General features: G+C 46.6%; 10 protein-coding genes across 11 annotated transcripts; 7 read left to right on the top strand and 3 right to left on the bottom strand.

Annotated features, from left to right (window-relative positions):
* Positions 1-143: 143 nt before the first annotated feature.
* On the top strand, positions 144-1,399 carry BDCG_09044 (uncharacterized protein; the record flags this gene model as incomplete). The annotated part of the gene is made up of 4 exons (XM_045424823.1): positions 144-209; positions 284-469; positions 634-939; positions 1,019-1,399. The coding sequence occupies 4 exons, from the start codon at positions 144-146 to the stop codon at positions 1,397-1,399; spliced, it is 939 nt and encodes a 312-aa protein (XP_045273450.1).
* A 285-nt stretch (positions 1,400-1,684) lies between these two features.
* On the top strand, positions 1,685-4,345 carry BDCG_09045 (37S ribosomal protein Rsm22; the record flags this gene model as incomplete). Its single annotated transcript, XM_045424824.1, has 1 exon — positions 1,685-4,345. One exon carries the CDS (start codon positions 1,685-1,687, stop codon positions 4,343-4,345), a length of 2,661 nt encoding a protein of 886 aa, XP_045273451.1.
* A 60-nt stretch (positions 4,346-4,405) lies between these two features.
* BDCG_09046 (mitotic spindle biogenesis protein Spc19) lies at positions 4,406-6,036 on the bottom strand. The gene is made up of 2 exons (XM_045424825.1): positions 5,846-6,036; positions 4,406-5,768 (listed from the first exon to the last, which is right to left on the bottom strand). Exons 1-2 carry the CDS (start codon positions 5,975-5,977, stop codon positions 5,346-5,348), a joined length of 555 nt encoding a protein of 184 aa, XP_045273452.1. The 5' UTR covers positions 5,978-6,036; the 3' UTR covers positions 4,406-5,345.
* A 74-nt stretch (positions 6,037-6,110) lies between these two features.
* Positions 6,111-7,169, top strand: BDCG_09047 (F-type H+-transporting ATPase subunit J). The gene is made up of 4 exons (XM_045424826.1): positions 6,111-6,281; positions 6,366-6,395; positions 6,515-6,565; positions 6,698-7,169. Exons 1-4 carry the CDS (start codon positions 6,245-6,247, stop codon positions 6,763-6,765), a joined length of 186 nt encoding a protein of 61 aa, XP_045273453.1. The 5' UTR covers positions 6,111-6,244; the 3' UTR covers positions 6,766-7,169.
* Positions 7,170-7,255: 86 nt separating this feature from the next.
* BDCG_09048 (40S ribosomal protein S14) lies at positions 7,256-8,169 on the top strand. Its single transcript, XM_045424827.1, has 3 exons — positions 7,256-7,477; positions 7,600-7,771; positions 7,859-8,169. The coding sequence occupies exons 1-3, from the start codon at positions 7,371-7,373 to the stop codon at positions 7,919-7,921; spliced, it is 342 nt and encodes a 113-aa protein (XP_045273454.1). The 5' UTR covers positions 7,256-7,370; the 3' UTR covers positions 7,922-8,169.
* BDCG_09049 lies at positions 8,169-10,309 on the top strand. 2 transcript variants are annotated; one of them, XM_045424829.1, is made up of 5 exons: positions 8,169-8,734; positions 8,829-8,944; positions 9,105-9,349; positions 9,425-9,758; positions 9,878-10,309. In XM_045424829.1, exons 1-5 carry the CDS (start codon positions 8,583-8,585, stop codon positions 10,216-10,218), a joined length of 1,188 nt encoding a protein of 395 aa, XP_045282801.1. In that variant the 5' UTR covers positions 8,169-8,582; the 3' UTR covers positions 10,219-10,309. The 2 variants fall into 2 exon arrangements, with proteins under 2 accessions (XP_045282801.1, XP_045282800.1); XM_045424828.1 differs by having other exon boundaries at positions 9,105-9,758.
* Positions 10,310-10,405: 96 nt separating this feature from the next.
* Positions 10,406-13,021, bottom strand: BDCG_09050 (leucine rich repeat protein). The gene is made up of 2 exons (XM_045424830.1): positions 12,211-13,021; positions 10,406-12,107 (listed from the first exon to the last, which is right to left on the bottom strand). Exons 1-2 carry the CDS (start codon positions 13,008-13,010, stop codon positions 10,922-10,924), a joined length of 1,986 nt encoding a protein of 661 aa, XP_045273455.1. The 5' UTR covers positions 13,011-13,021; the 3' UTR covers positions 10,406-10,921.
* A 1,576-nt stretch (positions 13,022-14,597) lies between these two features.
* Positions 14,598-15,118, top strand: BDCG_09051 (uncharacterized protein). Its single transcript, XM_045424831.1, has one exon. The coding sequence runs from the start codon at positions 14,647-14,649 to the stop codon at positions 14,968-14,970; it is 324 nt and encodes a 107-aa protein (XP_045273456.1). The 5' UTR covers positions 14,598-14,646; the 3' UTR covers positions 14,971-15,118.
* A 474-nt stretch (positions 15,119-15,592) lies between these two features.
* On the top strand, positions 15,593-18,009 carry BDCG_09052 (F-box domain-containing protein). Its single transcript, XM_045424832.1, has 2 exons — positions 15,593-15,766; positions 15,943-18,009. Exon 2 carries the CDS (start codon positions 15,968-15,970, stop codon positions 17,339-17,341), a length of 1,374 nt encoding a protein of 457 aa, XP_045273457.1. The 5' UTR covers positions 15,593-15,766; positions 15,943-15,967; the 3' UTR covers positions 17,342-18,009.
* On the bottom strand, positions 17,457-20,068 carry BDCG_09053 (uncharacterized protein). Its single transcript, XM_045424833.1, has one exon. It carries the CDS (start codon positions 19,408-19,410, stop codon positions 19,105-19,107), a length of 306 nt encoding a protein of 101 aa, XP_045273458.1. The 5' UTR covers positions 19,411-20,068; the 3' UTR covers positions 17,457-19,104.
* Positions 20,069-21,284: the final 1,216 nt, after the last annotated feature.

Here is a 21,284-nt window from a genome sequence, read left to right on the forward strand (position 1 = left end):
TGTTTGTAGTTGCCAAGCGAATTTAATGTTATCCCGCTGTTATCTCTTAATCTATTGGGATCGCACAGCCTGTTGGGGGCCATTTCTCTGATATATCCGCTTGTTAATTCGATTTCTTTTTCCCCCGTTGTGGATGCTCAAATATGGCTACCTGGGCATACCCGCAACTCCCACCTGATCAACTCAAAAAAGAGGAGGATGTTTCATTGGTAAACTCAAAATTATCCAAACAAACCCAACCATTCCCTTCGCTACCAATGCTAATTCTCAGAGTTGCTAGTAGGCCCGAGAGTTGAAATGGCTTCTGGGCTCCCTGCAAGAATCCTTGGCGTCTTTGCGGGAAGGCCTTCAGGAGTGTGCTGCTCTTTTAGCACCTTCAAAACCAGGCTCCACACTAGTTCTATCTTCGCTACGGTCTGAAAATGTGAAGGGATTTGTAACGAGGGTCGGAACCAAAATTATAAAAGGGGTGGGTTTTGTTTATTTATCTTTTGTTTTAACATACATTGGTTGCTGGAGGAGACATCTGGATATTCCATATGTTCCATTGGTAACTTAACAGGAGATAGACGGGGTTCCAGAAAGGAAGAAAGGTGAACTTACTAACCTCTACTAACATATGTTAACATCCAGGATATTCAATTGCGTTTACAATCATTAACCCCTCCCAAGGGTTCTAATTCCACGAGATTAACGATTTCTAATGAATCTACTGGGTCGGAGATAGCCCTTCGTCAGCTCGTGATCGTGCGGCGCCTAATTAACGAGAGCCTCGATGTAATAGACGTCAGCACATGGACTGGTGATCCTATGAATGCGAGCTTCATAGCAGGACAGTTGCGGTTGCTATATGATAATCTCAGCGAGGCTCGGTTGACATTGAAAGGAGAAGGCGAAGAGTCGAAAAAGCCATGGTACGAAGATAGTGTGGATGAGAATGTACGTTTGAACCCCTCCCCTATTTGTTATGTACATGCTTTTCCCTCTATGACCATTTCATTAACCAGGACAAAAAAAGTCATTTAACCCGCCGCTCCCGCCATATATGTCTTTTCATCTTTCTGTATCTGAAGCCGCTCTGGTTCTAAATCTACGAACTCTCGAGCCCGTGTCGCCTGATAGCACGCCTACAACATCCTTTGCACCTGAAATATCACTCAGCGGCTTCTCACTGCGTGACCGTCTCTTTGGGTCACGACATCCCGTCCATGACGAGTCTGGAGACGTATTCAGTTGGAAAGGAGAGGAGGTTAAAGTCAAGGAGAAAGCTAGAGTTGAGAGCCAGGACCCGAGCCTGCTGTCGGCCATGGCGAAGCTGACGGCTCTGGAACATGAAGTTTCGAGGTGGAAATCAGCTTTAGCAGTTGTCATGGAGGAAGACGACACGGATAATGATTGATTGGCTTGTGTTCCCGGCCGTAGCTTAGCCAATATTGGTTGTCTCATATGACATGGAGCTGAATGATGATATGGGATCAACCAATCATTTTCGCGGTTCAAAAAGGGTCAGAGCTGATTAGATAATCATCACGTGATAAATATAATGAGGAACAAAAATTTCTAGGACAAACTCGAGTAATTCAACGATTGAAATTTTTGTGATGTACGGTTTCGGTTTCAATTCTTTCCGTGTATCTTTCATTTCATTTTCCATAGCTGAGACCGTTGCTGCACCGGCCGAGCTATGCTCTCCAAACGATCTTCGAACGTTTGCACAGCATGCTCTCAAGCCTGGGTCCAGCGCTTTTCATCCCCACAAGCTCTCCGAGCGCATCAAGCTGAGAAACGCTTCACATCGCAAATTCGCAGGTCGAATTCCCATCATTTCTACTCCAGTCGATCGCTAACTGCTACCGCTTTACGACCATCAGGCCGAACACCAGCCCAAAATGGAAGTAATGTCATTCAACAAAGGTTTGCCTACACGGCCTCCGCTCCCGCTTCTGTCGGTGACCATGGCGCTACGAGATCAAGGAAGGAGGCCCTATTCGCCGTAGTTGAAAATATATACCAAGCGGAAGATGATATCGTACAAAGTTTACAAGAGCTGGAGCTCGTCGATGCGTTTCCTCACCTTATTTACTCCGAAGACCTCGATTTAGTAGATACTATTACTGCGATTGTCGGTCATCGAAGTCAGGCAGATTTGACGGACAAGGTCACAAGGGTACGGCAAAAGTTTCGTGATTCGCTGCCGGAAAATATGTTAAGCGAGGAAGAGATGCGATTATATAAAACTTTATATGGGGAACCGCTGCCTATGGAAGAGGCTGCGATTGTCGAGGATGAGCCGGAGCCAGACCAGCTATTCAGAGGTGACGGTGACGGAGGCTGGGTTGAGATCGAACATCCCGACGCAAATACAGCCGTGGAGAAGGCAACGGAGCGTAATCTTGCTATGGCTCCAGAATTTGAATATGACGCTGAAGCCGAGGTGGATTATAGCGAAATGTCCGTGGAAGACCGAGCAAACTCGATAGCAAGAATGCTAGGAGGGGAAGTTGTACCCTCTGCCGATTCAAAAGAATCTTCGGGGGAAGTTTCCGAATTTGACCCTGATGACAGTGGTCCACGATCGCATCCTCTGACCACTGAAGGGAAGTTCACCACCGGGTCCAAAACGCTTTGGATGCCATACGACAGCATGACCAAACCAGTATCCCGCATGCTTTCAGCTTACTCCAACAAACACCTCGCAGAAACTGCACACAGACTGTTTGGTGGGCCAAATTTGCCCTACTCCACATCTACGCCTCCGAAGAACATCCCTCCAACCCCTATCCAACTCGATGCAGGACAACATATAATGTCGGAGATAGAAAGCCATGCTTTTCTTGCTGTCCTCTACCCCGGCATATACGCTTCCGTACTTCCTATTCTTGTCGAAGTTCGCAAACGGCTAGGGTCTAAATGGCTTCGCGATTTGATCGCTAAAGAAGGCGGCCCGAGGGTTCTTGATGTTGGGGGTGGTGGTGCGGGGATTCTAGCTTGGAGGGAAGTGCTAAAGGCTGAATGGTCCTTAATGTCTCCCGACAGGCCACCGCACAGTCCTATTCCCTTCGGGAGGTCAACAGTTCTAACAGGGTCCAACGCGTTGCGACATAGAGCGAGCCAGCTGTTGGAAAATACTACATTCCTTCCCCGCTTGCCGGACTATGTGCACGTGCGCGACCAAGCGACAACAACTGACGAAAGACCCGCTCCACAGCGCAAACAGTTCGACGTTATCATCGCGCCACATACAATATGGCCAATACGGGAGGATTATCATCGAAAAGAGCACGTGGAGAATTTATGGTCCCTTCTCAATCCGGATGGAGGTGTTCTCATTCTTCTTGAAAAGGGCCATCAGAGGGGTTTCGAGGCCATTGCAGGTGCCCGCGAAATGATTCTTGAGAGATTGATTGCATCTCCCGGATCGACAGAGTATGAAAACCCAACGCAATCTCCAGACTCTGAGAGGTTCATTCAGAAGGGCAAGGGGATGATCATAGCGCCTTGCACGACCCACGCCAAATGTCCTATGTATACAAATCCAGGGAAATCAATCGCGCGCAAAGATTTCTGCCACTTCCAGCAACGTTATATCCGACCTCCATATCTACAGCGGATCAGGGGTGCTAAGGACAGGAACCATGAAGACGCGAAATTCAGCTACGTCGCTGTCCAGCGCGGTGTGGATATGAGAGAAACCCATGGCATTGTTCAGGGGCAACGGGCAACCGATGCAGCTTTTGCCGGCTTCGAAGACGTCCAATACGAGGGCAATGCTGAAAGTAACGCCGAAGGAGAGGCAACCCCATTCCATCCCCTCTCCCTCCCACGACTCATCCTCCCGCCCTTGAAACGCCAAGGCCATTCCACACTTGACCTCTGCACCCCGGCAGGCAAAATTGAGCGGTGGACCGTCCCCCGCTCCTTTAGCAAACAGGCGTACCGCGATGCCCGTAAGTCTGCCTGGGGCGACCTATGGGCACTGGGAGCCAAGTCGCGGTCACCGCGCAACATCAAGCTTGGATTCGTAGATGATCAGAGCAGTGATAAGAAGTTTGAGAGACGTGTGCGCAAGCGGTCGTTGGCTGACGATATGGCGGAGGAGGAACATCAACTGGGTACTTCCGGTGCTACTGGGGAGGGGATGGGGTGGGGAGATGAGGAAGAGGATCGAGGGATGGGTGAACTTCGGGAGGCGATGGGTCGGTTGGATCCCTATGGGAGTAGGCAGCGGATTAGTAGGAAGCCGGAGAAGAAGAAAAAGGTTCCTGCTTGGGTGAAGAAGATGGAGGTGCGGAAGGAGAGGAAGGCGAAGCAGGCGAATGACTTTGGTGGCTTTGGTGATGGGTAATTGTCCATTTTGAAAGATAGTGTTGCATGGATTGGTTTGGAACCGTTACTACTGAAAGGGCGGCGTTCGGTATTTTTTACATGCTACGGATCTGCGATAGAGGGAAATAGGACGGTTTCTGGATCTGATTTAGAATTCTTTGTTGGCACATTTTGCCAGACCCATATCATATATGTATAATAGATTGTGTATAATAGTTTTCTCCCTCCTTAGAGAGGAGCGACATTATATTTTTAGGCCGTAGTTCTGGCGTAGAATCTTCTCTCAATTGGGAAGTCCATACAAAAACATGGACAGGTACAGAACAAATACAATACCATATAATACACTCGCGTCGCATCGAAATATTCATAGAGAGCTAAGATTAGTCAATGCTCCTAGAATCCCCATTAAATTCTCAGTTTCATCATCCGCAACGACACTCTGGCTCCTAGCCTTAAGTTCGGTTCAATCTCCACGTTCCTCCCCCTTTTTCAAGGGCCAACATAACCCACATTCCAGGGCGAAGGGACACAGGTCATATTCCTAACAAATTGGTATGTGAAGGTCAATACCGAATTTCGGTAGTCACAGAGTCAAAGGCAAACCTATGAAAACTTTACTTTCCCGACTTCGACTGTGTCAATTCAGAACGACTCTAGCCAGACAGAACGGTGTCTCCTCTGCCATAACAATTTAAATAGTTATGTAGGGGTGTTCTCATCGATACCCCATTGCCATTACCAGCCGTCCATTCATCCCGATATTGCGGTTCTCGCGTTAACCTGTGCAGCATTGGCTGCTGGTTAGACCATTCGCATAAGTAATGCAAAGCGCAACTTGAATTCCACGTGAACAGCAATTCAATATTCTTCCTCATATATGTGCAAGGTCGACATCATAAGATCCGTCCGTGTAGGTGGCATTTCCAGCTGAGGTATAAAAAATCGTAATACCGTATGTAGTGGGGCGCACCTCTCTTGGTACATAATAAACAGTGATAGCATGCGTAAGAACAGTCTCACTGAGCCGCCATACTCTTCCTCAACTGCCTCTCCCTCTGCTTCGACTGCAACTCCAACCTCTCGACCGTATACTGCAAGCGCTCCTTTTTCTGCACCAATTTGCGCAACTCCGCAGCTCGTCCCGCCGCGGCCGTCTCTGTCACACTCCTCCCTGTTGACAGCGGCCTTCGCGTCTGATGGGAGTTATTACTTCGTCGGGAAGCATGTGGGCCATTGCCATCGTCGTCATCACCGTCATCATCATAGGATAATCTGCCTTGTTGTAACTCGTATTTAGCTTTGAGGGATTGTTCGCGCCGGGCTAGCTTTTCAACGTGGTTGGAGGCGAGGGACAGAAGGTGGGCGATGCTTGGGTTTATTTCATCATGGATAGCCTTTTGAGCTTCGCGGACTGTTGGTTCAGGGAGTAGTTCGAAATGCTGAATATTATTATTTTTTTATTAGTTGTATTTGTGGATCATTAATTATCACTTGGGGCGAACTTGGGGGATCTTACCCGTGTAGTCTGCAGCACTTTGCGGAGGCGGGGGAAGTCGCTGACCCCTTCATCAAGAATATTGATTGAGGATTCTAGCAACTGGAGGGAGGCCTGTAGAGAGGATACGGAAGAGGAAAGTGAGGTAGCCATCCTCTTCTTTATTATTATCCTTGCTAAATTTCGTCAATGTATTGAAGCTGTTGTTGTAAATATCTAAAACTCAACTTTCGTGATTGTTTACTTCGGCGAAAATCTTATAACTATCACGTGATATTTTCCCTCTCCAATTCCGACTTCCATCATTCAAAACCTTCGACACCAGGTCAATCATCTCAGGCATTACCACATCGCACTCCTTTATTGAACCCACCAACTGGCACACGTCAAGCCTTCCCCTTCATTCACAAAATCTTCGACATGTCTCTCCTAGGACGGAAATACCCGGCGCCAGTCGGTATGTGGAATACACTATCCGCGAATGGCCCCATTAACCTTCAACAGAACTCATACTGACCACAAATTTCTCTACTCTATCTAGCCCGGCCAATGCTGCCCTTCTTCGCTGCCGGTATGCCGCATTAATGTCCTCATCGGATGCGCTCCATGGCGCTGATTCCTACAAGAATTCCCCTGGTAAATGGAGGAATGATGGGAAATTCAATTACTAACCGGAATTCATGGTCCCAGGTCTCATCGTCCTCTACGGCGTTAACGGATTCGCGAACCTTTTGATGAGCAGTAAGTGACCCCACCTTGTCGCTGTGTATCGCCGTTCGCCTTCTTGTCTCCAGATAAAGCAAGCGTTATGCAATTTAATTGCAACGATTTTTGGACGAGCATGTATACTGAGCATTTGTCCTACCTTTACAGCCCCCGAGTTCAAGAACGACCCCCGCAACCCCAACGCGAAGCCACTGAAGCCGGAGGAGAGCCATTAAGTACATGCGAAGGATCTTTTTTTATGATTTTTTGGAAGGGAAGGACCTGTTGATGGTGGGAGATTTAAGACACCCCAGGCTGGGATGAATGCCCTGTACATGTACATTGAATAGAGATGGATTGAACATCCAAGAAATTCCATTTTTCTTATCACTTAATCTTCCACCGCCTCTGAACACATCTTGCGGATATATCTGTGGGAATTGTAGCCCAATTGATGGTTCCCCTCGTTATCGTCGTTGCAGGATGTATTTGTAGCCGTAGATATGTAGATACATTCCGACCCACCACCACAACAATTCTGTGTAATAATAGAGATATCAGACATTGTAGGATTCAACAACTATTACATTATATCTGACCATAATTAATAGCTCCCAGTTTCTATTGTGCAAGATGGCAGCGTACAAATTCCTCCGTCGCTGGTGCTGGGCTGCCCGGTTGCGCTAAACCCGATTTGGCTGACCTCCATCCAGATTTCGCGATTTCGCCGCAAGAACAAATCCAAAAGAATATTCAACTCTATCATCAGCCATCATTCTTCTTCACCTCCTGTTCTTAATACAAGAAAACGATCAAGGTCAATCCTTGCGAAATCGCAATTATGTCCCAGTTTCGCGCCAAACGGCTAGACATCGCCGGCTTCATCAACCCGCGCATCGTCCGGGATCACACGAAGCGACAGGTCTTCAAGCAATTCGAGCCCGAAAGGTAATTGCAATCCCCGACAGCCCCCATGATCTACGACTATATCTTTTATATATAGCATCAAAAGGATATTTGCTTTATACAAGGTCATTGAAACCCACTGACCTCTACTCCGCCACATCTAGACAAGCTCTTCGCTACCTCGTCCGCAACACCGCTCTCCCCATGCGTGTCCGCGCCCAAGCCCAACTCAAGCTCTCCCAAATGCACTGCTACACCAATCCCACACAGATTAAGAACAGATGTACGGCTGGAGGCATAGCAAGGGGTGTTTTCAGAGATTTCAGACTGGGACGAGTACGTTTTGCCCTTCGTCCAATCTACATATTGGGTTTCTTGTTTCGGCTTCCACATGCTAACGCACGATCTTCCTCCCTTGTACAGTTCCAATTCCGTATGCAGGCTCTTGCTGGGAAGCTCCCGGGTGTCAGGAAGGCGAGCTGGTAATATATCGGCGCATATATATGGGTATATTGCGTGGGTGGTTGATTGGCCTGTTTTGAAGGCTCTGCATTTTTCTCGCTCTGACTATTATCTTTGGAGCTCTCCGGCGTTTTTTTTTTTTTTTTCGTTTTGGGATGGGACCTGCGAAATAGACAAATATGTATTTAAATTATGTAACTTACAGTACATTGAATTTTAAAATGAAACAAAATATATATAAACGCCCAAAGCATAGAACATCTACTTCTCGATTTTCTAGTAATTCTTGCAACATTGGCTGGCCATAAATATTTAAATATTTAACTAGAGTGGTTTATTTTGCATTGGGCAAAACAACTCAGTCCATCATCAAATCTCCACCATCAGCAATCGAGCCCCAGCATTACTATGCTCAAGCATTGCAATGCGATAAAGATCTATGTCTTTTATGTCCGTTTCCTTTTTACATCTATCTGCGGTCTTGAATAAATACACCCGAAACATAGCGGCAGGCTGCAGCTATTTTTTATGTTTATTTAGTTGGCACTTTGGCACCTTCATTCACAGTCCATTCACCAAGATACAAGTATCAATACAGCAGTTTTGCTTATGTTCTTTGAAATATCCATTTCCTCTATAGCGAATATAAAACATACATCTCTCTCTTTATCCTTCTATCTCTTCAATGCTAACCCCATTTCTCTCTCTCTTTTCTTTTGTTTACTCTCATCTACTTCACCCCATATACCGCACCACCAGACGAAGCATCATGTTTGTCTTCCGGGCAGAGGACTTGCCCAAGGATCCTGTCTTTCCTGCTGATCTGAAGCAGCTTGGGTATGCTCCAGATGAAACTTTGCTCATGGCTTTGTTCTTGTTTCGGTTCGACATACATGGAGAGTCCCTCGAGCTAATGGTAGATCCTAAACAGCTACTTCATCAATGACCAGGACCAGATCAAAAAGATCTCGAACCCCGAAGAGGACTTTGTTTTCAAAATCAATACCAATGATCGCTACAATGAGATGCAGAAGGAAGCTATGAATAGTATATATATATCTCACTCTACTTCTTCTCCTCTTACTACAATCCCGTGGCGCATTGCATACTACCACCATGCAACGCAAGGGAGAGCCTACATCGGCTCCACCATATACAAGGCTGACTCCATGAAACCATCTGTTTACTTGGTTTGAAAAACTATTAGCATGTATCCGACAAATCGTCATTTCCCGTCTCCTCAATCTGGGTCTCGAGACCCTCCGTCTCCCAATTGGCGCAGCAGCAAACTCTCAACATGTCCCCATCCTAACATCCCCAGCCTTCCAATACCAGCCCCGCCTCATCGTCGTCTTTGGCGATCCAACCCAAGACCTGGGCATCTGGGCCTATCGCGTCATCAGCAAGAAGGGTATCAACATCGGCTCCGCCGTGAACTTTGCAACCGCGGTTGTAGGCGATAGCAGCAGCAGCCCCATGGGTTCTGAGTATCAAACCGCTAACACGAACGTCGCTAATTCAAGTAAGAATCAGGATCAGAAACAGAGCCAGGATAACTGGTCCAACTCCCGCACGGGAACGGGCCTTATTCTGACAAACCCAGGCCAGCTGGTATGGCACTGCGGCAAGGAACAGGCTATTTCGCTGCCAATGTGGCATGCTCTTCCTCGGCGCAGTGCCGTGGAGCCGCCCATGCGGATGACGTTCCGGAATAAGATCCCCGGTAACGAAACATGGCAGGATCACATTACTTATGTCTTTGAGGAGGTGCTGGGGAAACTTGCGGCGCCCGACGTGAAGATCGATGTCATCGGGTTGGCAGAGGGGGGATTAGGTGCCGTGAGATATTTGGCTGAGCACTGTATGTTTAACTCTGATACCCATACACACAGATGGAAATATATATATATGATCCCCCCCAATACGGCCCTCCACCTCCTTCAAGTCAATATGAAAACCGCCCCCTAACACCCAAAACAGGGCCAACCTGGCAATCCCGCATCTCCTCCATCTGCCTCACCAACCCCCTCCACGACACAAACCACCTCCACCCGCCAGAATTCGCCACCTTCATGTCCACACGCAGCCGCGCCTACCTACTCTCCGAGAAACCACTCAGCACGCCCGTTGCGGGTCGCTACGAGTTCGGCTGTAACTGTTATTCGGCCGGGGAGGCGTTGGATGTCGAGTCTATCATGCCCAGGGCCTGGGGTGGTATGCTGAAGTGGCTGGATGTTATGTTTGAGAATAGCGCGCTGGAGGAGGTTGAGGTTATTGTGGCGGAAGATGGGGAGGGGGAGGGGGATGTGGTGGCTTCTTAAAGGGATGGAGTGGGTGGGTGGGTACATGGGGTCTGTTTGAGGGGTTTGCGGAGGGTGGTGGTATTTTATTGCCTTTTTTTTTTTTTCTTTTACCATGTTTTTCTACGTTTTTCTGCTGGGTGTTAGGCCGGGCGTGCGTGCTGCATGGATGGGATATTTGGACACAAAGGCATAGGCAAGATAGCAGTGAGTCTCGTGTGCTGGAAGCGATTGCTTGCTGCATACAACAACTTCTATTAATCTATTTGATTGTAAACACCCCGGGTTTTTAACGCACCATCTTTGTATACCCAATGCATAAATGCAAGCTTGATAGATGAGATGCAGAGTTATGTACTTGGAAAGCTATGTCCTTCAAGCTACCTGCCAACAAACACTGCCAATAATTAATTACAAAGGTTCGAACTAGCCTGATAAGAAAATTCTAGATACTCAAAAGATAGTACATGGGAAAAGGCAAGAGAAACGGAAAGCAAGCTCTCTGCCAACTCCGCAGTGAAGTATATGCATAATGCATACATCCATATATCTATACTTTCCACACATAATATATGCATTCGGGGGGTATTTCTCAGCAACTCAGCAACCAGCACCCAACGCTATGCAGAACAAGGAAAAAAAGGAGCCATTAATGAAACCCTCCCCACCGCTCCTCCCCTCCAAACTCCCTTGCACCTAGGTATACCACATATATTACATAACCTTACCTCCCCTCCTCTACGAATTCCCGGCCAGACCCAAACCCAGGCGCACACCCCCAACAACAAACCTCCCTCAAAAACGGAAGCGGCTTCAACGCCCTCCCCCTCGCAATCCGCGACATCTCTGCTCTAAGCGTCCGCAACACCCCATAATCATCCTCCTCAACACCAACACCAACACCAACACCGCCACCGTCACCGCCATGGCGCGGAGCACTCATCCCATGCGACTCACAATCCCACCACTCTATCCATTGCGCCCGCGTAATCACGAACGGCCGCGCACAAACCGAGCACTTCTTGCCGCCAGCATCTCGGACCTTCTCAGCGTGCTTTAGAAGGTCGAGGATAATGGCGGGTCCGGCGAAGGTGTCTGGGTCGATGAGGTGGGAGATTTGTGGCCCGCGGTTGTAGGCGCGTAGGGCAATATCGCGGAGGCTGGGGGAGAACAAAGATGAAGACGGGGAGGATGATGGCGATGTTGATGATAACGTGGGAGAATAGGGGGAAGAGGAGGAGGACGTGGTGCTAGTATTAGAATTGGTGATTGGCTCGGGTACGGCAACTGGGCGCCCCTCCGCGTCGAAAAATTGCACGATCCCTTTTGCAATGAGGATAGGGATGGGAACTGAACCTGCGGATGCTGGTCGTATTTCTGTTGATAATGGTGCAGGCACGCTTATGGCTTCATCCCCTTCTTCCTTTCTCTCTTCTTGACCTCTTTGAGTGAACACGCCATCTGAAGCGACATTACAATGCCACTCTGCCACGATCGAGCTCTCAGGCATGACGAACGGGTTCGGATGTACAGCCAGCTGTCTCATATGAGTGTGGTTTTTCTGCAATAGCTGCAACACCTCAAACGGCAGATAAGAAAGCTGATTCCCTCCCACGTTCAGTTCGCGAAGCTTTGTCAGGTTGCCAATGGAGCCCGGGATCTGTTCGAGCTCGTTGTGGCGTACGCTTAGGACGCTAAGATTGGAGAGCTCGAAAACTTCGGCAGGCAGAGTCTTCAGCCTGTTGTTTGTCATGAAGAGGCAGAGGAAGGGCTCGAAGGAGCTGAAAAACTGTTCGCAGTTGGGAGGAGACACCGAGGGTATTTTATCCATTTCGGAAATGATGGGGTATTTTGTGAATTGGGCAATGGGCCGGAGAAGGCCCGAAGGGATGGTGCGTAGGTTGAGATTTCTAAACTCATGTTATTAGCAGCTGATTGTATTCTTTCCGTTTTAAGGGATTAAGAATTGAAACAAGACGAAAACGGGGAGCGCAAAAAAGGGCATTGCCATACGAAATATCAATAAACTCAAGGCCCGTCTCAAGACATTCCGTAATAATTTTCCGCGCCTGGCGATGCTCAGACGGCTCGTCCACCTGCATCGCCTTAGTAGCATTCGCACGATCAACAGCTTGGCGGCTTCGTGCAAATATGGGACCGCGTAGGATAGCAGTTTGCTCTTCTGTAGTTTCAAGATATTCACTCCTGCCATCGGTACCAGCACCAGCACCAGCACCACCAGCAACGCCTGTAGCATAATACGGGCCAGGAACAACACGCCCATTACAATCATTCCCCTCCAACTCGCTATTATTCGACACCGCCGACTCAACAGAATCATCGCTACCAAACCATACCCCACTGTCTATATTGCGCTTATCCTTAAACTCCGTCCTCCGCTTCTTTCCCGCCGTCGCATATCTGTCGCCCTTCTTCAGCATGATCTTGTTCTTCATCTCTGCCTCCTCTTCCCCCCACCATGTACCTCGATATTGGCGCTTCCTCGTTGTCTGCGTCTGCGCTCGACTGCCGCTGCTACCGGGACGCGTCGCCGCGTTCCACTCCTCCTCCTCCTCCTCCTCCTGCTGCTGCTGTTGGTGCTGTTGGTGCTGTTGGTGCAGTTGATCTGAGCCATTATGATAGTTCTCTAGCGCGGAAGATTGGAAATCATCACTAGAGAATAGCGGGGGATCACTAGATGGCAGGCTGCAGTCGAACGTGAAGTAATCGCTGCGGTGGTGTGGGGGGTATCTGGACAAAGCTGTTTGCTGGCGGGCGCGACAGGGTGGTGGGAGCGGGATGTCGGAATCCATTTTTGTTGTTTGTTTGTGCCAATTTATATATATGTATATATATATTCGGGGTATTTATTTAATTCACGGCATGTTTGAAATATAGGTCTCCTTCGATATAGAGCCCCAATTGCACAGCGTGGAAGCTTGCAGCTGTTGTATGTACAGTAGGTAGTAACTTACATGTATGCAGCAGCGCAATGATGCAGGCGCGTAGATCGACCACCGGATGGCTTGCTGAGTAAGCGCCCCACTAGTTACCCCCGGGCCTCGGGCTTTTGAACTTTTCTGCCAGGGAGCAGCAGTCATTTTCAAAAATATCATCTGTATTCTTGCTTATATTTTATCAAAACAAGTGTATTTTTAGCTGAAATCTGTGACAGTACAAAAAGAATGAGTACCTCACCGCGCACTGAACATGTTCTTATTATTGAGAGATTTCTTCAGAGTGAGTACAGTGATTTCTTTACATGCTAAGAAGTTCTGATCTCTCTGAACAATTAATATTTTTTCTCTTCTTGAAATGTTCTCTCTCTTCTTGAACTCAGATGGGACTTCTATCTGTGATCCTGTTCTTGGTCATGATGAAACAGAAGTCATTGTTCAATGAGGTGAATCATCTCATCATCAAACATGAAAAAGATATGTATCAACAGCTACAGGACTGTGATGGTATTGTGCATTGCTTCAGCTTTCCCTGGATATTACATTCAAATGAAGCCAATGAAAAACAGAGATCTTACTATATATCTGAAAGGACAACATCTGATGCAGTCTCTTCAGCTCTCATAGTTTCAACAAATGACTCATACACTTATTCACATGCACAACTGTTGTATTATAGTAGCAGAGATTGCTAGAAAGAATTTCATTCTCAACACTGATCTCTCTGTTAAATTTTGTTACTTCATCAAGTCCTCTATTCTATCTCTTTGTACTGACATGGAGCGTGCCGATGATCATGGTTACTGAATTTGACCTGTTTAGAGATCAACTGTCTGGGCTGGCCGCTGGCCTGCACAGCCTGGCCATGACAGGAGATTCTCTCTGCCACTAAGAATGTTTGACTTGATTTAATCATTGAAAACAATGAAAAGTGTTGAGCTAAAGGCACATTTCAGAATGCAAGAAGTCTACTGACTGCACTAGAGTTAGTCACTCTAGATTGTTCACTTAAATATAGAAAGAAAATACATGAACATTTAGAATTTCATGACAATGTGTTTTAGATATTTCTTCATCTCTGGCTTTCACAGGAAGTATTCTTGACAAATGTTTATCACAGAAGAAGTTAAGTCAGACTCAGCAACTGAACTGAGCGCGGGAAGCAGCAGCAGCAGTCTCATATATGCATTCAAAGTGTGTCCTGATCAGTGGTTTTGCTGCATGAAGTTTCTTAATTATGAATAAACAAACACTCAAATTATTTTACTTTGCAAACTCTCACATTGTTTCTAAATCTCTAAATATTGACAAAATCAGTGAGATCAGTCTATCAGTCAAGTATGACATAGCCTGTTTCAGTTCTCTAATCTACAACATTGTTACAGGAAGAAAGTTCAAAGTTCTCATCTATCAACTATTCAATCCCAGTGTACAGGGTTGTGATGAGCATGCTGCAGCTTCTGAATTTGGGGACTACACAATTCCAAGACAAATGGATAAAGACATACATGAGGAGCTTCCCTACACAGCGGGTGTATTCATGGGCAATGTAATCCGGAACTGTTGGCATCGGGGCGGGTATCAGAGGATGCAAGATGTCTGCAGCGCGCTCTCGGAACTCTCGGAGCGCCATCTCTCGGGTTTAGTCTTAAGCACTATGACAGGAAACGACTCCAGATACCGCTCTTTCTATGTTGACGGTGAAGAACTGGTTCCACCCTCATCTGTTTCATCTTTGTTTTGTCCCCGTGGTTGTGGTTGCGGCTGTCTCGCTGGTATATCTTACCCTCCACCAAGATTTCTACAAAGCGCCTAGGCCTGACTTATAAGACGCTGGACAGAGATTTGAGATACAAGGTAGAAAGGAGTCTAGTCGGTTGTATTGTATATACTATTGACTAATCATACAATGCCCAAGAGATCCTAGCGAAAAAAATCTTTCTCCTGCTTCGAGAGAAATTGTCTACCATCATCATCACGTCTTGCTATCAGAAGAAAAGAATCGCTGCACGTTGAAGCGATTTTTAGGTCTGTCTCAGAAGATGAGACATCAAGAGGAGTAAGGTCGAGGATACTTCAAGAAGTGAATAGAAAGAATGTAACTTGAAATGAGAACTTGAGGAGCAGTGCAAAGAATGACTTAGTTCTGATGAGACTCATATCAAGAAAGGTATGAGATCAGATCAAATGAGATCAAATATGAAATTCATGATCTCAGCAGCCAGTAAAAATTATTATATTTAAGAATTTTAATCAGTTATATAGTAGGAATCAGTGATCACTGAAGCTATCAGATCACTGATAAAATGACAGTTAATAAACTTTTTGTGTAAGGTAGTTAGTTAACTAACTACTGCTTCTCTTGATTGAGTTTAGCGCAGAACATGGCAACCAAACCACGATTTCTAACCTCATCTCTTTCAACAACAACAACTCCTCTTATCTTGAAATAAGATTCTTGATTAAAAAAAAACTTTCTACTTTTTAACCTCACAAGTGATGTTGGTTTTTTCTTCTAAGTTAGGTTACGCGAGCCGCTGTGCGACTCAGCGTTTTCTCAATATGATGTTGGTCAGAAACCTACAGTAGAGCAAAGATGTCATAGATGAGTAGTGAGTCTTCTCTCTCTCTCTCTTTCTTTGTGTGTGTGTCTATCTATCTATATAACTGGACTTGGTTATCTCTTCTTTTATCTATTCTATCCAACTCCTCAACACTGCATCCATATCTTTTTACTGTCTGTGTCGGGGACCTTGCAATACATAACACTCATCATACCCGCAACCAGTTCATATCTTCCCAACATCAGCGGGATGGGGCTTAGAGAAAAAAAGCTCAGCTCATCTTCCCGGCTAGGGCTTCGCGTGATTTATCAACGGACCCTCATCCCTCCAGCAGTGCGGAGTATTCGCAAACACTACAGAAAATTTGTGAACTGGTTGAAAAAGGCAGCCCTCCCACGCTCACATGAAGAAGCAGGAAACCAAGGTCAACGCCAAATTTCTTGCCAGGAGCCAAAGACCCCACCTTTATTGAGCCTCCCACTCGAACTCCTCTTCAGTATCAACGACCTCCTGTCTTTGGAATCGCAAGTCTGCCTCGCTCTCACCTGCAAGACACTTCTCGGGCTTAACAAACATGCCCTTGCCGCTCCTCAATTCCGGTTCTTGCCTAGCAACGTCTACGATCCTGAAGTTTTGAAAAACCGCGATAATTTCAACACAGAGAGATGGCAGTTGCTTCTCCTGTTAGAGAATGACAAATGGCATTGCTGTTCCACATGTCTTAAATTGCATCCAACCAGGCAGTTTTCTAGCTGGGGAATTCTAGCTGGAGCCACGCACAGAGTGTGTACTCTAGGGAAAGTTGGTATTGTTAACCTTTGCCCTTGCGTGAATCTGACTTTCCGGGATAAAGACAGATTAATTGAGCTGCTGAAGGCTGAGAATACGCTCGATTGCTCATATCTATTGCATACGTGTTACTTAAGTTTTGGGTTGACAGACGTCGTTACAAAAATTTCTGCGCGTATCAATGAAGAGGGTGAATTATTCATTTGCACACAATACGCGGTGTTTGCACGTGGGTTCTGGCTAGGCAAATCCATTAAGCCTCTACGCCGGGTTTTCTGCCCCCACTTATCTTTCTTTGATTACCTGCTACATTTTAGGTGCTCAAGAAGCGAACTCGATCTACCGGCCAGAATGTTATGGAGGGATGATGGCCCACTGAAGATCCCATCTGAGGCATTTCAAAGAGGGCTGTATTGTCGGTATTGTGATACCACAATCTATGTCATTAAGTCCAATCGCGAAATCCCAGGGTATCACCGGAATTTGTTTTTTGAAGTTTTGACAGTCAGGAACCTGGGACAAGGTACATGTGCCGATGCAACCTGGCGGTATCAAACTGTATATCCATCCTCCTGGAGTGTGTTTAAGCATCGAAACTCCTTGCGTGAATCTAGGGATTCGCGGAAACATAATCCTTGGGATCCTGCCTTTTGTTTCCGCCGGTTTCCCACCTTAACGGAGAACAAATCCCATCGCTGGCCCGCAGCTCTGGAAAATCCACTCACGTCCCACGAAATTCCTCCCGAAACCGAACATCTTTATGAGTCAGACTTCAATATCGATGACAGTTATGGTTTCATTGTCAATCGGCAGACTATTAATCGGCGCAGGTAGGGAGCTCCCACCGCAGCGGCCGCCCCCTAATCTCCACCAACTACACCCCCAGACCTGACGCTTGCACTTATCTGCATATATTTTGTCTGTTCAGGATATTCTCCTACTTCTACATCTGGGACTATTGCATTATTTCTAATGCAGTTGAATGAAAGATTCGTGGTATAGAAAGTCATCCCCACTCCCCACTCCCTACATAAGAACGTAATTAAGACCATAGTAAATAAATGGAAAACGGGAATAAAGAAGACGAGTCAAACTTTGCGACGTCGTAACTGGCTGAACCCCGAAATGTAATTTGTTTTTTCAATTTATATATGTATGTATATATTTCTTCTCGTTTTTTTGTTTTCCACTTTCGCTTCACACACACACAAGACTCAAACCCGAAAATTTGAAAAGAGGGGGGGGGGGGGGGGCGGAGGGACAAAAGCAGGGAGCAAGGGGAGAGAAGATCAAAAGAAAAGAAAAGAAAAGAAAGGACAGGACAGGACAGGACAAGGCAAGCTCGCGACGCATGGATATTGGGATATGGATATATATATTTGTCAAGTAACGAACGACCTCTCCTCTTCCCGCTCCGCCACTAACCCTCAAATCAGAAATAAAACAAAAGGCGGGTGCTTTAATTAATGAGACAAAAACATAATCAAATTCAAAAAAAAAAAAAGGGAACCTGGTTTGTGGTGTTTTTTTTTTTTTTTTTTTTTTTCTTCCCTTCCCCCGGTTATGAAGTGCGGAGTGAGGGGGAAAAAGGGGAGGGGAGGGGAGGAAGGGAAGGCAAGGCAAGGTGTCCAATCATCATCCATAAAACAAAGTGTTTTTGGGTATTAACAAATAATTCAGTTCGCAGGGAAACTGAATCAAATAGGGGGGGAAGAAGGGTTATAATATCGTTGAGAATAAAGTGGTGAAGCAAAGAAGTACAGTATAGCGTAAGAAAGTAACAAGAGGTTTAGAAGAAGTAAGTGGCCCCCCCGGCTTTTTATTTTGCCGCGGATAAATAAACGTGAGAATTAAATAAAGGCGACCAGGTCTTTAAGAAAGAAAGCAAAAAGGGGGATGTAGGGAGTGTTGATGGGGAAGCGAAACGGGGGAAATGGGTGACGGAGGCTGCTATTTCGCAGTGAAAGCAGGATATATAAAAGCGGTGGCGTGGCAGTTCAGATGCATTGATTGCGCTGGCGCGTTCGTGCGCATAGAATTTTGAAAAGGGCTGACTGATTTGTCCGTCCGTCGCATGCGACTTTGGATTTTTCGATTCCAAGTACGGAGGCAGGCCCGTGGAAGTTCAAACGGGGTATACTTGGGGAATCAAAAGCTTAAAAGCTAAAAAATATGTATTGGGCAAAGAGCACACAGGACGAAATGTGAAGATATATGTATGTATATGGATTTTTGCTCGTTGGGGGGGGCCTTTCACATATACAGTACCTGACAACAACGATATAGTGAGAAAAATAAATAAAATAAGGGCGGGTATCTCTCGAAGAAGAAGAAAAGAAAAAGAAAAATAACATCCATATCGTATACAAGAGAAGAAGAAATCAGCAGTTCCACCAAAAACTCTCAAGCTTCAATCGATCAAATCAAATCAAATCAGTCAGTCAATCCATCAATCGTGTTTGTCTCATCTTTTTGCTTGTCCTGAAAAGCCAATCGCATTCCCATCTCCCCTTGACTTCTGCACTCCCCACTTCTACAGCTCATTTTCCCGAGCTAGGATTTTTTTTCTTTTTTTCTTTTCTTTTCTTTCAAGAGATCTAAAGAGCTACGCCCAGGACCACGGCGAGACCTCCAGCCATCAGCATTGGCAGCGCGGTGGGCGCGGCAACGGCAAAGTTTGGCGTCGAGGAGTCGGAGACATCTGAGGTGGTGGCCGCTGGCGTGGGTGTAGGTGTGATGGTAGAATCCGCGGTGGTGGAAGTGCCGACGGAGCGGATGATGGTCACAGTCACAGTGTTGGTGATCGTGGTGGTTCTTGTGGAGGTGACCATGTCATCTTGGGCGGCTACGAGCTGGGTCGCGAGCAGGAGGAGCAGCGTGGAGAAGAAGGTGAGGATATTCATTTTTGGGGTTTGGTTGGGGCTTTGGCTTCTTGCAGCGATTGCAATAGTGGAAATATATGGAGGTAGGATATATGCGACGGGGTGGTCTTGGTTGTTTTGTTGTTTCTATGCAAGAGGGAAGGGAAGATCGATCTACAGATATCGATGTTCGGTATGCGCCTTGCGACGATCTTGGATGTCTTATGGTGGACGGGAGGTCGCTAAGAGAGTAAGTAGCTTTGCGAGCGCACGGGAGACTGGCGGTTTAATCGGAGAAAAGGTGGTTCGTTTTTTTGCGAGAGATAACTGTCTGCAGCTGGAGTGATATAACTATCTAGCTGGGCGCGAAAGGAGGGAAGCGGGCAAGATGACCAGGAGAGTCAGAAAAAGAGCGAGCGTAGTAGAGGACTTTTCAAATAAGACGGGCACGAAGGCGTTAAGGAGCGTGGATGGCTTTGGAAAGAGGCCGAGGAGTGAAAAAAAAAGAGCGTTATATGTGAGTGGACGAGGCGAAAGAAAGAAAGAGAAAGGGGGGAGAGAAGGGGAGAGAAAGGGAAGAAAGGGACAAGCCGTGTATATCTTAAAAAGAAGGATTCTGACTCCCGGACGGTACCTGGACCGTGCCTGGCCCGTGGGCGGCGGTGGGCGGGGGGGAAGCCTAAGCCTAAGCCTAAGCCTAAGCCTAAGCCTAAGCCTAAGCCTACCAGGTACCTCCCCTCCCCTCCCCTAACCTAGGGACAGCAAACCAAGGCAGGCAACCTTGGTTACCAACACTTACTTTGTGACAACCACCAACCACAACCAACCACAACCAAGCAAAAGTTACGAACAAACCTCCACCAATTCTCGCGCTAACAGCATTAATAAAGGTTAACAAACAATTTAATTTAACTCTCTTCTCCGCCTGGCGCACCGCTAACTTAGCTCGCATCCTCTGCAACCCAGGGAATGATGGAATGAACTTGCTTATTATTATTATTATTCTTCTTCTTCTTCCAAGTTACCAGAGTTCTCGCATTATTATTATTATTACCCCCGTAAGTTACGTACCGCATCCGGATTTCTTTTAACAAACACCAGGCACATGTACTACTGTACTGAACATCCCATACTTTAAAAGGCTGGGTGGAGGTTAAGTTAATTATCAGCTAGCAGGGCAACATGAATGACCGCATCACAGAGTCCAGCGCATGCTTCCATTGGATGCCGTTCTTCTGAGTTATTATTATTGCCCTCTTGCTGGGTCCACGTTGGTGGCCCACGACAACACAGCAAGCATACATACTGCGTACTTCCGTACAGCGTACTGTACTGTGTGTGCGTACATCCATGTAATCGGAGGGAAGAAAAATCGCCCTTCAATTACGGCTGTGGTTGTTGGGATCCTTTTGCGCTGACATTTTTGTGCCCCATTTTTATCTCTTTTATTACCTCCAGTTAATAATAATAAAGTCTCCAGACCATAATCATAATATTATCATCATCCTAGTCCCGATCTCATCTCGTACCGCCAAAATCCGCGCTCCACTTCTCCTCGGCCGGCCAGACAAACTGACAGCTCAGCTTGGTTATAAACTTATATTAACGACGTCAGGGTCAGCCTGGGAAACCTTCAACAGACTTATATTACGCTGTACAGCGAACAGTTCGCATCTGTGTATATAAACTCTTCGAATAATTTCACCAGAACCTCGGGCCTCCCTTGCGCCCGCCCTTGGTGTTTTATTCCAGGCTAATAATAAATAATCAGTATTACAGGCGCTTGAAATCGAGATACGGTTCAGAGAATCTGAGCTTTTTCAGAGCTGCCAATCATCAAACAGATGCTTTTGTGCTCAACAAGTCGTTGGGCTTGTACGGAGTATTTTATCTATCTTCATGCGAGTGCTAGGCCG

This window comes from Blastomyces dermatitidis (genome assembly GCF_000003525.1).
Source record: "Blastomyces dermatitidis ER-3 genomic scaffold supercont1.13, whole genome shotgun sequence".
Lineage (NCBI taxonomy): Eukaryota > Fungi > Ascomycota > Eurotiomycetes > Onygenales > Ajellomycetaceae > Blastomyces > Blastomyces dermatitidis.